Source organism: Phyllostomus hastatus, unplaced genomic scaffold (assembly GCF_019186645.2).
Source record: "Phyllostomus hastatus isolate PE091 unplaced genomic scaffold, TTU_PhHast_1.1 phas_contig_38, whole genome shotgun sequence".
Classification (NCBI taxonomy): Eukaryota; Metazoa; Chordata; class Mammalia; order Chiroptera; family Phyllostomidae; genus Phyllostomus; species Phyllostomus hastatus.
In genome coordinates, this window is record NW_025333869.1 from 29,680,324 (window position 1) to 29,693,683 (window position 13,360).

The 13,360-nt window shown below is 36.6% G+C and overlaps 1 protein-coding gene across 2 annotated transcripts in view; it reads left to right on the forward strand.

The window, feature by feature from the left end:
- The window catches only part of CTNNA3 (catenin alpha 3), a 1,495,188-nt gene that overhangs the window by 1,112,175 nt on the left and 369,653 nt on the right, over positions 1-13,360 (forward strand). For both annotated transcript variants that reach the window (XM_045841855.1, XM_045841856.1), the window contains exon 12: positions 6,806-7,006. In XM_045841855.1, coding sequence (XP_045697811.1) covers positions 6,806-7,006 — 201 coding nt within the window. The remainder of the gene's footprint in view (positions 1-6,805; positions 7,007-13,360) is intronic.

Here is a 13,360-nt window from a genome sequence, read left to right on the forward strand (position 1 = left end):
CTGAGCATGTATGTCATTTTTCTATTGAAGAGGTGAGTGCTCAATTTATTAATGGATATTCTTTGTATACATTTTTTTCTGTGCAAAGTTCATTAAAAATAGTTTGTGATGGCTATGATATCAACTTTAATTAAACAGAAATCACATAGTTTATTAGATAATTAGTCTTCAAAAAATGAACATTGTTTTTATCCCTAAATATCTTTTCATTTTTATAGGATAAGCAAAAGCAACTCTGCAACCTAAAATTAAGCACCTTTAGTGAATACAGATTAAACATTCATTGTATACATATGTGTTGTATTTATTTTTAAAAAACTTACCAGCATACTTGGAAAATAACAGCTTCTTAATGTGTCATTAAACTGCACATCTGTGGACATTTAAAAAACTTGTGATTATTATGCCTTCCACATTTAAACTTGTACCTCAGTTCCAGGGGAAATATGATGGTAATGATACACATGCATTTTCTGTTGAGAGGGGATCTTGCCTGGATTTATTGTATGCCTAATGACACATTCATTACTGAATGTTACTAATTAGGTTAAAATTCTAGTGGATTTATAACAAAGCTTTTCTGTGTTTAATGTTTTTTATGCAGATGACCTGGCTGTCTTTGTTGTAGATCAATTTGACTATTTAAGGGCATATAAATGTGTTTACATATGTTCATAACCCATGACTTAGGATTTAGACAAAATAATTTATGGTTCCCAGGTGTGTCTTAGAAGAGAACTTTATCCATTCATTCAATAAACATTCCTATTAGCCTAACAGGTGCCACATATTGTATTGGGACTAGATAGGAGACTTCAAGTAATAAGATAACATTCCCACACTCCCATATATTTCCGAGTCTACTAGAGAGATAGTTTCAATAGTACATCATTAGAACATGGGAAAAAGGTTCTAATGGAAACAAAGAGACCATTCATGGGAATCCCAAACAACATGGAACCAAATTTGTCTTGTTCTAGGTCAGCATGAATTTCCTGAGGAAGAAACATTTGACTAGTATCTTGAAAGAATAGTAGAAGTTGGTCAAGCAGACCAAAGGGGATTTGCGGTTGTGATATTATAATTTATGATAGGAAATATATATTTGGTGTTCATCTCATTTCTGTCACTGAGCTCCTAAAATCCTCAGACTTTCCTACATGCTGAGAGCCATAAATGTTACTTATGTTAAAGAGGTGAGAATGGACCTAAAGATGGGGACCATTTGCCAGGGGAACTAATCAGGTGATTAGTGGGTTAGAACTTTCAGTCCTTCCCCCTGAACTCCAAAGAGGGATGTTGGGCTGAAAGCTGAATCAATCATGCCTATGCAATGAAACCTCTATTAAAAATCCAAAAGACTGGGTCCAGAGAGCTTCTGTGTTGGTGAATACCTTGCTGGTGGAAAGCATGTTCTTTCACAGGATTTCAAGAAAAGCATTTTGAGGGACCCACATATGGGAGCTCATGTGTGATAATATTTAATTGGGTGGAAATAGAAGGCTGCCCTCAGGTACCAATGCCCCCTCTCCATCCATCCTATCACGAAAAAAGTCCAATCTTTATCAAGCCCAGAAATAGGGCCAGTGTCCACACATTTTGTACCATGCCAACATTTTGTCCATATCAAAGCTTAGTCCAGTTCCCAGTTGTGCTCCAGCTGGCACTGCTCTATCTAGCACCCAGGCTTGGCTTGGAGACTGCTTGAAGTCCATGTGGCTCCTGGTAGTGTGGCTGCTAGGGCCACATAGCTGCTATGGAGAGAGCAAGTGAAAACAAAAGTGGTATGTGTTACTAAGTGAGAGAGAGAGATAATTTCTTTGTTAAGTTGGTTATGTTATCTTGGGCTTGTGAAAGACCAGGTCCTCTTTTAAATTATTCAATCAACTTCCCAATCTTTTGTGGGCTTGCCCTAAGTCCTCCCCATAACAATTCCCTTTTCTACATCATCCAGGATCCTGCGTTCCTTATTCAGTCTGGTCCTTTTCCCAAGCTAGACAGACAGGACTTTATGGTCACCATCTTTGCTTCTGTTGCACATGTGCTTACCATCTCCCATCGTCTGGGCAAGTGGATTAGAGAGATTGAAAAGCCAGTGTTTGCTTCCTAAATTGGGGAGGAAGGGCTGTTAATTCCCTTAACTGGACAATGCTACTATCTCCTAGAGTGTGTGAAGCTGTAGCTTCCTGGTTAAGCAGGCTTATGCTCCCCAGTTGATTGTGCTTAATAACATCTAATTTCCTGTGCTCTCTTCCTTTATTAATATTTAGCTACCTATGCCAACACATTTCTTCCCTGAATAAATCCTGGCACTTGTAATCTTACAAGGGTAAATTTGGTGAAGTTTTCATCTTCTGTACCTTCTTTTTACTGTCAAGGGGTATAGTCCTGCGTATCCCCAGGCCCAGATATTCTTCCTATCTGCTGAAGAGAGAAAGACAGGAGCAAAAAAGGAAGGGGAGTCTTTATTCAGGAAAGAGGGGTTTTGCAAAGTCCAGGTCAGTCTGGTGCTGTCCTTAAGAGGAGGCATATGCGATGTCTAGAGGGTGGCATCGCTGGACCAGCTGGCATTTTTGTTATAGTCTAGAAGTGATAAATTTGACAAGAAGGTTAAAAAGGCATAATCCAAAAATGAGGAGAATTATGGCAATTAAAGGTCTAATGAGTGGTAAAAACCAGGAGATAGAGGGAGGGACTAACTTTACAGTGTCTCAGATTAGGTTGGAGGTGTGAATTCCCTGGCATGTCACACCTACCTGTTTAGAGCCTTCTTGTTTGCCATCCTTGGTCTAAATTAGACCAAAGGAAACATTCTAAAATTTCCAGCCTGAAGTACTCTGGGCCTATTCTGTCTGAACCATTTGGGAAGAAAAGGAAAAGAAGTTTTCAGTGAAGCTGATAGATTGTGTCATACTTCACTGATTCAACAGTCTAGTCCTGAAAACAAGTCAATCCAGCCAAATCACTGAGTCTTGTTTTTTTGAGGCAGTGTTATAGATGGGCTTCTAAAGTAAGGCCTTTACTGTGTAAACAAGCAATCAGGTAAATAAAGTCAAAACAGAAGGAAAAATACACAAAGGTTAATGAACACAGGAAATGATAAACCAATTTCTGAGTTTGCAAAACTGTCAGTGGAGAAGACATTCCACTGCAAGGCCTTTGTTTGAATGTAAGCCAAGAGGTGATAATGTGATAGATCCTTTTTGTCTGTAGTTTAAACATCACTTGTGATGTCATCAGGTGTTAAGATAAATTCAGTATAGCATATACAGAGGCAGCCTTAGAAAAAAATTTAGCTCTCAATAACTCCTAGTTCAAAGATGGGAAGATAAAATGAAACATTAGTTTGGAGGGTTGAAGAAAACTAGAGGAATTCAAAAACTTATTTTAACTGGACTAGATTCTAATATTCACATTTGGGCATTGTGATTTCTATTGAAACACAATTTCTTCCTCTAAAGTTACCTTATTATTATGGCCTTATTATTATGGCCATAATATGGCCTTATTATTATGGCCTTATTATTTTCTTAAACCTGAGAATACCAATTGATTATACAGGCTATTTTTTAATATCTGCTTTGCTGGAATATTAAGCTCCTCAGGGCGAAGAAGCCAAGTCACACAGTTGCCATAAGACTTTGCCAGCAATACCTATAGATTTGGGCAAATTCCCCAAGTTGTTGAGGTCCTAAAAAATGTCTTGAGGTTCCTTCTTTGCCATCTGTCAGGAAAGCAACTTTTTTCCCTACCTGGGAGGACTGCAATGAAACATATGGCTAAGCAATCTACCAGGCCAATTCTCCAATGGGCTTCTATTAGCTGTGAAAGTAAATTTTAAATTCCTTAAGGCATTCTGGTGACATCCAGAGTCTATGCGTGTCTCTCACAGACATGGCATTTTAAAGACTTGGCTAAGAAAACCACTGTTGGAAACTGGTCTTCTTAGATTCATACAAACAAACATATTGCTGTAACTCATTCATCAAGAATTGCCAAATTCTAGAGAGATTAAGTAGGGAAAAACTATAAAGCAAAAGGAAACTCCTTGTCTCTTTAACAGATTGAAAAAGACAAAAGTCCAACTCTATATCAGGCAGCTTAAAAGCAAGGAATTAGCATTCATTAGATTGGAAAACTCATTTCATAACTTCTAGAAATATAGGCTTTTAGATTAGCAAACATACCATTTAAGAGACATACTTTCATGAGACAGGTATTATAAAGCAAAACTCACTGATTTAGAAAAGTAACAGCTGAACTAAATTAAATTGATTTGCTCAGATGGCTAAGGTTTTTCTCTCTTGATAAGATTTGCTTTCCAGAAATTTGCATTTCAAAGGTACAGACTCTGGTTTTATAAAGCCAATTATCTACAAACCCTTCTCCTTGAGGGACCCAGAGTCAAATTTCTGCCAGTTGGCAAGTATGCACCTCAAAATGGTCACTTGAGGTACTGTGAATGGAGGCTGCATTGCCTATTATCTTTGGGGAGGCAAACTTCCTTTCTTTGTAAAGGAGAGAGAGACTAGATAATTAGGGAGGTATGAGTATCCTCAGTGCTTCCTAGCCCAGGTCACAGACCAAAACCTTTTTGCTGTGTGACCCCTTTATTGCTGGCCATTGTCATCCCAATGTCTGTTTTTGCCCCTGCAAACCTTGGGGTTCATCTCACTGCCCATGCCTCACCCTTCCCCTGCCTGGGGGGTGGGGGTGGGCAGAGACCTTCCCCAAGAGGGCAATACAATATGTCCAGGTATAGAGCCTTACCAAAAGTCAGTGGTGATCAGCTAGCTGGGTTTATTTAACTCCAGATGGGCAACTTTGATGACCTCTGGCCTTAACTAGCCTTACCAGAGGTTCCCCTCTTCATGTCTCTGTACTCTAGAATCTTCACTGCCTCTGGTGGAAAACTCATCTTATAACTTTTATCTTTAGTATTGTGCCTAGAAAGGGCATGGAAACTCTGTACCCTATTTTTATACCTTGTCCTATGCATTTCCCATCTATCTGTTACTGAGTTATGGAAGATACATTTTCTAAGTAATGTGTTTCTCTGAGTGTTGTGAGCTGCTCTAATACATTGATCAAATCTAAGGAGGGAGTGATGGGAAACTCTGATTTACAGCTAGACAGAGTATAGGTAATAATCTGGGCTTGGGACTGGTATCTGAAGTGGAGGGTGGAAGGAAGCCTTGAGGACAGAACACTTAACCTCTGGAATCGGATGCTCTCTGTGGTTAAAGAGTGTCAGAATTGAGTTGAATTGTAGGATACCCAATTAGTGTCCAGATAATTGCTTTTTTTGTGTGGGAAAGCCTACACACACACATATGTTCAAACTGGATCCAGGAAAACAATAGAGCAGCCTAGGTCAAGCTTCTAGTATGCCATAGGAACAGAGACATGTATAAAATGGTGAATTTGGGAAATCATAAAATTAATGTAACTAAAGCAAAATAGGCCTATAGAGGAATGATAGGCATCAGGTCAAAGAAGGACATTATTCTTTGGTAGTTTGGATTTTATATTCTACACATTAAGAGGAAGGTGTGACTCCACAAATAAATCACTTTTTGGATACCTGTCCCGTGTAGCTTACAGGTAGTCAACACATACACTGAGAGCGGGCAGGGGAAAAGTTAACAATATGTCCTGAAATTAGTAAAGCCTTTTTGTTGTAGTTGTTTTCTAGTATGTTTTTAAATAATAGAACTGTTAAGGATTTTTTTAAAGATTTTATTTATTTATTTTTAGAGAGGGAAGGGAGGGAGAAAGAGAGAGAGAGAGAGAGAAACATCAATGTGCAATTGCTGGGGGCCGTGGCCTGCAACCCAGGCATGTGCCCTGACTGGGAATCGAACCTGTGATGCTTTGGTTCACAGCCCATGCTCAATCCACTGAGCTACACCAGCCAGGGCAGAACTGTTAAGGATTTTGAGTGGAGATTCATTTGATAATGCTAGAAGCCAAACACTAATTCTTTTAATGTTCTTTTGATTTCTTAGATACATTTTTGCCCATGCTTGGTGATATTCCATATATTTTCTCAGGCCCTCTCATGAGTTTTATCTGGGATTATTAATCATTTTGTAGAAGAAGAAAACAGTGCTGTACTAAGATCTCTGCTGTCTTCATGCTCCAATCATGCAAAGAGAGAGGCAGTGAGAGAGGTCAGGAGATGCTCTTCAGAGTAGGCAACTTTCTCAGGGATTCATTTACCTCAAGTCAATCTTCTTCAAGCCCAGTGTCATATGTTTTCTCAGACTTAGTGAGGCTGCTCCTTTACAATATAAAAATTATATACTTCACATTTTATTATTTATTAATCTATAAGATTTTATAATTCTTTAAGTCTCGTTGTATGTCAATGAACATTAGTTGAATGAAACACCATAGCTTTATTTTACTATGTATAGAAAAGTTGATATTTTTAGAGTTTGATAATCCATACAGTGTTGCTTTAATCAGAATTAAGCATTCTATTATATATTTTATTTCTGTTTTAACCTAGAAACTCCTCAGTGTCTGCCTATAAATCACTCAAATCTAAAAGTATATTGGAACTAAAATAATATATAATCTATAAAAATCGCTGATAAAAATGTGAGTCACCATCTCACAAATTTTGTTGTTAAAAAGATGTGAGTAAAATTATGTCTGCATTTTTCCTCCCCAGTTGTCAGGGCCTCCATTTTCAACATGCATCACATCTAAAGTCAGAAGGTAACATCAATTATAATATGCTGGACTTGTGTGATTAAATACAAAATTTGACAAAATTCATTTGATCTCATACTTATAGAGAGCCACATCCTAGAAGATGTCAACAAATGTATCATAGCCTTGAGAGACCAGGATGCTGATAATTTAGACCGAGCTGCCGGCGCTATCAGAGGACGCGCCGCGAGAGTTGCTCACATCGTCACGGGTGAGATGGACAGTTACGAGCCAGGTGCTTACACTGAAGGTGTGATGAGAAACGTTAACTTCCTTACAAGTACTGGTAAGTTCAGTCCCCAAACCAGCTGCACTTTCCCGATATTTGAATCTACATAGTTACCCATTATTTATACGTGTGGAAAGAAGTTTTCAGCCAGTATTGGTTACTTTGAAATAGATTGCTCTACTACCTGATAGGTGCTTGCATTGTGTGCTTGTATAATTTGAAAATTATCTCTGAGAAGTAAATATATTTACTGGGGAAAAGAAGTCTTTTAAAAATCTATGCATTATATAAATTACCTACAGTCCTTAGCCACTTAGAAATGTTTATTAATGCCAGAGCTGTTAGGAGATATAACTAGGCCATAGGCCAGCTATGATATGTTTATAATAGCTTTCAAAATCTCTTTTAGCTGTCTCATTGGTACCTCCAGGTATTTTTACATTACTCAGAGCAAATTTGTCCTATGTTGACAGAGAAATACTATCTTTTTATGGAGTGTTTGCAAAACAATACTTTATCATTTCACATAATCTTCTTTGAGTACTTAAAAAACATGGAATCGAGATTCCGTTTGGGCTGCAGCACTCAGTGGTCAGTGCTTAGCTCTTGAATCACTCAGTAAGATAGAATTATTATCTTTAACATTACTACTAATATTTCTCCAAAATCTTATAGAAGCTTTGAATGCATATGGATTCAGAAACAATGAATATAATTTGAATGAGGCCGATCAACTATTTTTGTAAGTCATCATAGCAGAACTTTTTTCTGTGGAGAAATCCCTTCCGATTTGTAAAATCCTCATGTTGGATTTTATTTATTAATTAATTCTTCACTCTAGAATGATGGAGCATGCATGATTCCTAAAATGTTTAAGATTTCCTATTTTAATCATCAGTCCTACCTAGAGAATTCTTCTTTTTTTTTTTTTAAGATTTCATTTATTTATTTATTTTTAGAGAGGGAAGGGAGGGAGATAGAGCGAGAGAAAAACATCAATGTGCAGTTGCTGGGGCTTAAGGCCTGCAACCTAGGCATGTACCCTGGCTGGGAATCAAACCTGTGACACTTTGGTTCACAGCCTGCATTCAGTTCACTGAACTACGCCAGCCAGGGCTCAAGAATTATTCTTTATGGCATTCATAAGAAATATTCAATATGGACAATATGTACTTTATCTAGTAAAAGGGCAATAGAAGGGATTTTGCAGGGGTGGGGGTGGGGAGGAAGATGCACCTTGAAATTAATTAACTAGGAGAAACATATTCACAGTTGAATAACTTTCACTAGGGACTAGTTCGGAAGAGGTGTACCTCAAAGTAAGCTTTGCAAGGTTTGTAGAGAATTGATTAGTGTTGGTCTTTTCCTGGCATGTTGTTGTAGAAAATTATTGATGAATGTAGGCACATAGTTTTCTCATTATTTTTTTCCATTTTCTTTTTATTGAATTTATTGGGGTGATACAGGTTAATAAAATTGTACAGGTGTCAGGTGCACTGTTCCACAACACGTTAACAATATACTGTACTGTGTACTCCCCACACTAAGCCAAGTCCCCATTCATCACCATTTACCCCCTACATGCTCCTCCACCTCCAACAGCACATCCCTCCCCCTGGCAGTCACCACACTGTTATCTGTGTCCGTGAGTTTTTTCCTCATATTTTGCTTTTTTGCCCAGTCCTCCCACCCCCAACCATTTCCCCACCTACAACTCTCAGCCTGCTCTCTATCTATGAGTCTGTCTCTATGTTGCTTATTAGTTCATTTTGCTCTTTAGAGTACACATATGAGAGAAATCATATGGTACTTGTCTTTCTCTGACTGGCTTATTTCACTCAGCATAAGGCTCCCCAGGTTTATCCATGCTGTTGCAAAGGGTAAGATTGCCTTCTTTTTCTTTTCTTTTCTTTTCTTTTTTTTTTTTTTTACAGCTGGGTAGGATTCCATTGTGTAAATGTACCACAGCTTTTTAGTCCATTCATCTACTGATGGACACTTGGGCTGCTTCTAAGTCTTGGCTATTATAAATAGAGCTGCTGTGAGCATAGGGGTGCATATATTCTTTCAAATTTGTGTTTGGATATCTTTGGATATATTCCCAGAAGTGGAATTGCTGGGTCATAAGGCAGTTCCATTTTTAATTTTTTGAGGTATCTGCAGATTGCTTTCCATAGTGGCTGCACCAATCTGCATTCCCACCAATAGTGCACTAGGGTTTCCCTTTTCTCCATACCCTCTCCAATAATTGTTTGTTGATTTATTGATGATAGCCATTCTGACAGGTGTGAGGTGATATTTCATGGTGGTTTTAATTTGCATTTTTTCTGATGATTAGTGACATTGAGCATCTTTTCACTTCTCTATTGGCCATCTGTATGTCCTGTTTGAATAAATGTCTACTCGGGTCATTTGCCCATATATTAGTTGGATTTTTTAGTGTTGATATGTATAAGTTTTTTTTTAAGATTTTATTTATTTATTTTTAGAGAGGGAAGGGAGGGAGAAAGAGAGAGAGGAGAGAGAGAGAGAGAGAGAGAAACATCAATGTGGGGTTGCCGGGGGTCATGGCCTGCAACCCAGGCATGTGCCCTGACTGGGAATCGAACCTGTGATGCTTTGGTTCACAGCCCACACTCAATCCACTGAGCTATGCCACCCAGGGCAATATGTATAAGTTTTTTAATAAACTTTGGATAGTAACCCCTTATCAGATGTGTCATTGGCAACTATGTTCTCCCATTTAGTGGGTTGTCTTTTCATTTTGTTGATGGTTTCCTTTGCTGTGCAAAATTTTTTTGATTTAATGTAGTTCCATTTGTTTATTTATTTATTTATTTGTTTCCCTTGATTAAGTTGATATGTCAGAAAAAAATTGCTACAAGAGATATCTGAGATTTTACTGCCTATGTTTTCTTTTAAAAATTTCATGCTTTTGACTCTTAAATCTAAATTTTTAATCCATTTCGTGTTTATTCTTGTGCATGGTATAAGAAGGTGGTCTAGTTTCATTTTTTATTTTTTTGCACACATCTGTCCAATTTTCCTAGCTGTATTTATTGAATAAACTATGTTTATCCCATTGTATGTTCTTGCTTTCTCTGTCAAATATGAATCAACTATAAAGGTATGGGTTTATTTCTGGACTCTATTCTCTCCCATTACTCTTTATGTCTGTTTCTATGCCAGTACCATACTCTTTTGATTACTATGGCCTTGTAGTATAGTTTGCTATCAGGCAGCATGATTCCTCTGTCTCAGTTTGTAATCTCATGAACATACCCTTATAGTTACAATGTCTGTATGAGGTACAAAGTTTCCAGTTTTATTTTCCATAGGATTGAGTATCTGCCACATGCAAAGAAGTAGAACCAAAATTCTAAGGTATCCAGAATGTGAAGTGTGTTTTGAGAATACTCACTTCAAAATCAATTCTTATAATCTGAAATCAGAAAATAAAATGAAACAAAGATATTTATACATTTAATAATGTTTGTCAATAAATCTGTGTTTTATAATGACCCTACAAAATAAGTAACCAATATGGTAACATTATCATTCAATCAGAAAGAAAGTTCTTTTTTTCACTAGTTGTATGTGTTAACTTAAAGTTGTCCTGGTAAATTATCTCCTGTTCCAAAAATATGATAAATGTAGAATGATCCTGGGTTATTCTGTAAAAGTCACATCTATTAAAATGGAGATGTAGTTCATGACTTTCCAATTTTGTCATTGTAGTTTTCAGATAATTTTTTTATCTTAAAGAAAGCTTCTTATTTTATTTTATGTGTCTAATTCCAACTTTTCTCCCAACAGCTTTCCTTGAAATTTATCAAAAGCACAAGTAACAAAAGGGAATTCTGAGCAATAAATTAGATTAAAATGCTAATTAGGTCAGTTTGATCTTAATCAAAGATGAACTATGTGAACATTTTTCTCACCCTTACATATATTGTCCATGGAACATGCTTCTAACTATTCTATTTTCTACAATTAATTAATCATCTGTGTTCACTTTTGCTCATAACTTGGACTTATTCTTTGTAAATAAGCATCAAAATAAGAAATTGAAAATGTCATGTTTTTTGTTTTAAAGACTTAATAGTTCACTTTTTAGCAAGTGAATGGTCTATGTGTGTGGACTGTTTTTCTTTTTTCTTTTTAATGTGATCTTCAGGTCTTAACCCTGCTTCCTGAAAATTAATTAAGGAGCTATTTTGAATGGTTTTTACTACCAAGAACTCCTTATCTTTGCAAAAGTCATCAATGCTGTCATCAATGATGAAACCCAAGTCATACTTCTCTAAATTGCAAAAATATTTTTGGAATATTGCACCTTTGATGTTAAGCAGACTTTGTGGCTCATTACCACATTTAAAATTTGATAATTTTGTAAGAGTTTTCTTAGTATTGGGATGCAGAGATTCCCTGTTACATTTCAGGAATTTTTACTGTTCATAAACCCTAGCAGTTGGTTTTAAGTGAAAAGTAGACAACATCTGGAATGCTGCTTTTCATTCAGACAAAAGCATAATATTGTAACCTCAATGTGAAATTCTTTATTCTGCCCAGTTCTTTTCTGTTACTAAGCTACTCCACCTGTCAGGATTTCCTAATGGGGCAGAGAAAATACATTGGCTTTTTTATTAAATAATAAACCTTCTGGACTGCAACATGAAGGCTTAGAAGCTGTATTCTCAGCATCAATTTCAGTTTTTCCACATTAGGTTGGAGAAAAACCTAAACCAATAGTGGTCTAACATAGCATTTTTTTTGCATGTGATTTATGGACTCTATCAAATTCAGAAATTAGCAGGCTCAAAAGCATCTGTTTCAAACCTTCAAACCTCACCTGGTTGCAATGTCAGCCAGGCTCATGGACTAAAATGAAACGGGCACATTAAGTGAACCTGACCAAGACATACTGATGGCATCCACCATTGGCAAATGACAGTCATGGCAAATAAAGGGTCATTTATCAAGTAGTCATTAAGGCCCATCTGGAAACTATGTACCTAGAATCCTCTCCCTATTAGGATAGAGAAGTCATATAGTGGTAATTTTTTTTCCCTAAAGGTAAATGAGACATTTGGAAAAAATTTAGAGCCAACATATATTTTCAAATTTTTGTTGTAAATTTTGTTGCAACCAGTTTAAAGAACAGATAACAGAATTTTAAGATGAATTTCATTTAAAACTCATTTTTAAAACTATAATAGGCAATAATCCCAATCAATTCCCTTTTATTTATTATTTTTCACATACAAAAAGTCTTAATTGTGTATCCTGATTAAAACATGCTATTTTCTTTATGTTGAATCTCTGTTCTATAATCTTAAATGGTTATAAAATAAAACACAAAAGCTTTAACTCCGGAAGTCTTTGCTATCTATAGTCCAGAAGATGTTGAAAATTGGTGGTTTACATACTAGGTATAACTCTATATGACTCAAGCAATTTTTATGTATCAAGTTTTGGCCAGCATAATTTTATGTTTTGTTATAAGAATTAGTTACACACACACACACACACACACACACACACACACACACACACACACAAATCTGGATTAGTGCCGTGTGGTAACAAATGGGAAGGTCTGGCAGCATAAGGGCAGAGTTCACTGTGGAACTGGCTGGGGCTTAGAGTTTCTTCCTTTTGGTTGGGCCTTTCCTTTCGGAAAGCCATAGCTGTCTCTCACTTTCTCTCAGTGTATGCCCAGTCTGCTTTGCTTGTTTAATGTATCTGCCTGAACTTTGTAGACATTTCAATTTGCCTAAACGTGCATCTCTATTTTTTCCTCCAGATTGAACCAAAGGCACCTATTACTCCATCTAAGTTGATGCTTTCACAACCACATGGATGTGCCAAGATCATTTCTGACTTTGGTCTTGTCCGTGCTTTACCTATCATTTTTGAAAATCCTTTTCCCTCATTTTTCACATTGAATTTTAACTATCTTTCAGGAAACAACTTATATTCCATGTCTTTTAAAGACCTTTCTTTACATCCTCGAGTAACAACGGATTCTCTCTAGTCTCACGTACTATACAGATTTTTACAGAACTTGCCAGTTAGTTACATCATTCTAGACAACCATGTGTTATTGATGACCTCTTTTAGATATATTTATATGGAAATGATGTTTCTTTCAAAGTATAATATAACCTATAGAAGAAAAGGAAACTTGTATTATTTCTTTTCCCATCTCTCCCAGAGCTAACAATAGTGTCTTGCTTGTGCTAGATTAAAACAAAACAAAACAAAACAGCTCTTGAATCAAACCTAGAATGAGCATAGAATGTGCCTATGCTCATTCTATTCCAGTAGTGAAATGCCTTTATATCTGTACTGCCCCACTAAAATTATAATTATTCTTCAACACTTCTTTAAATGCCACCACCTTTGTAA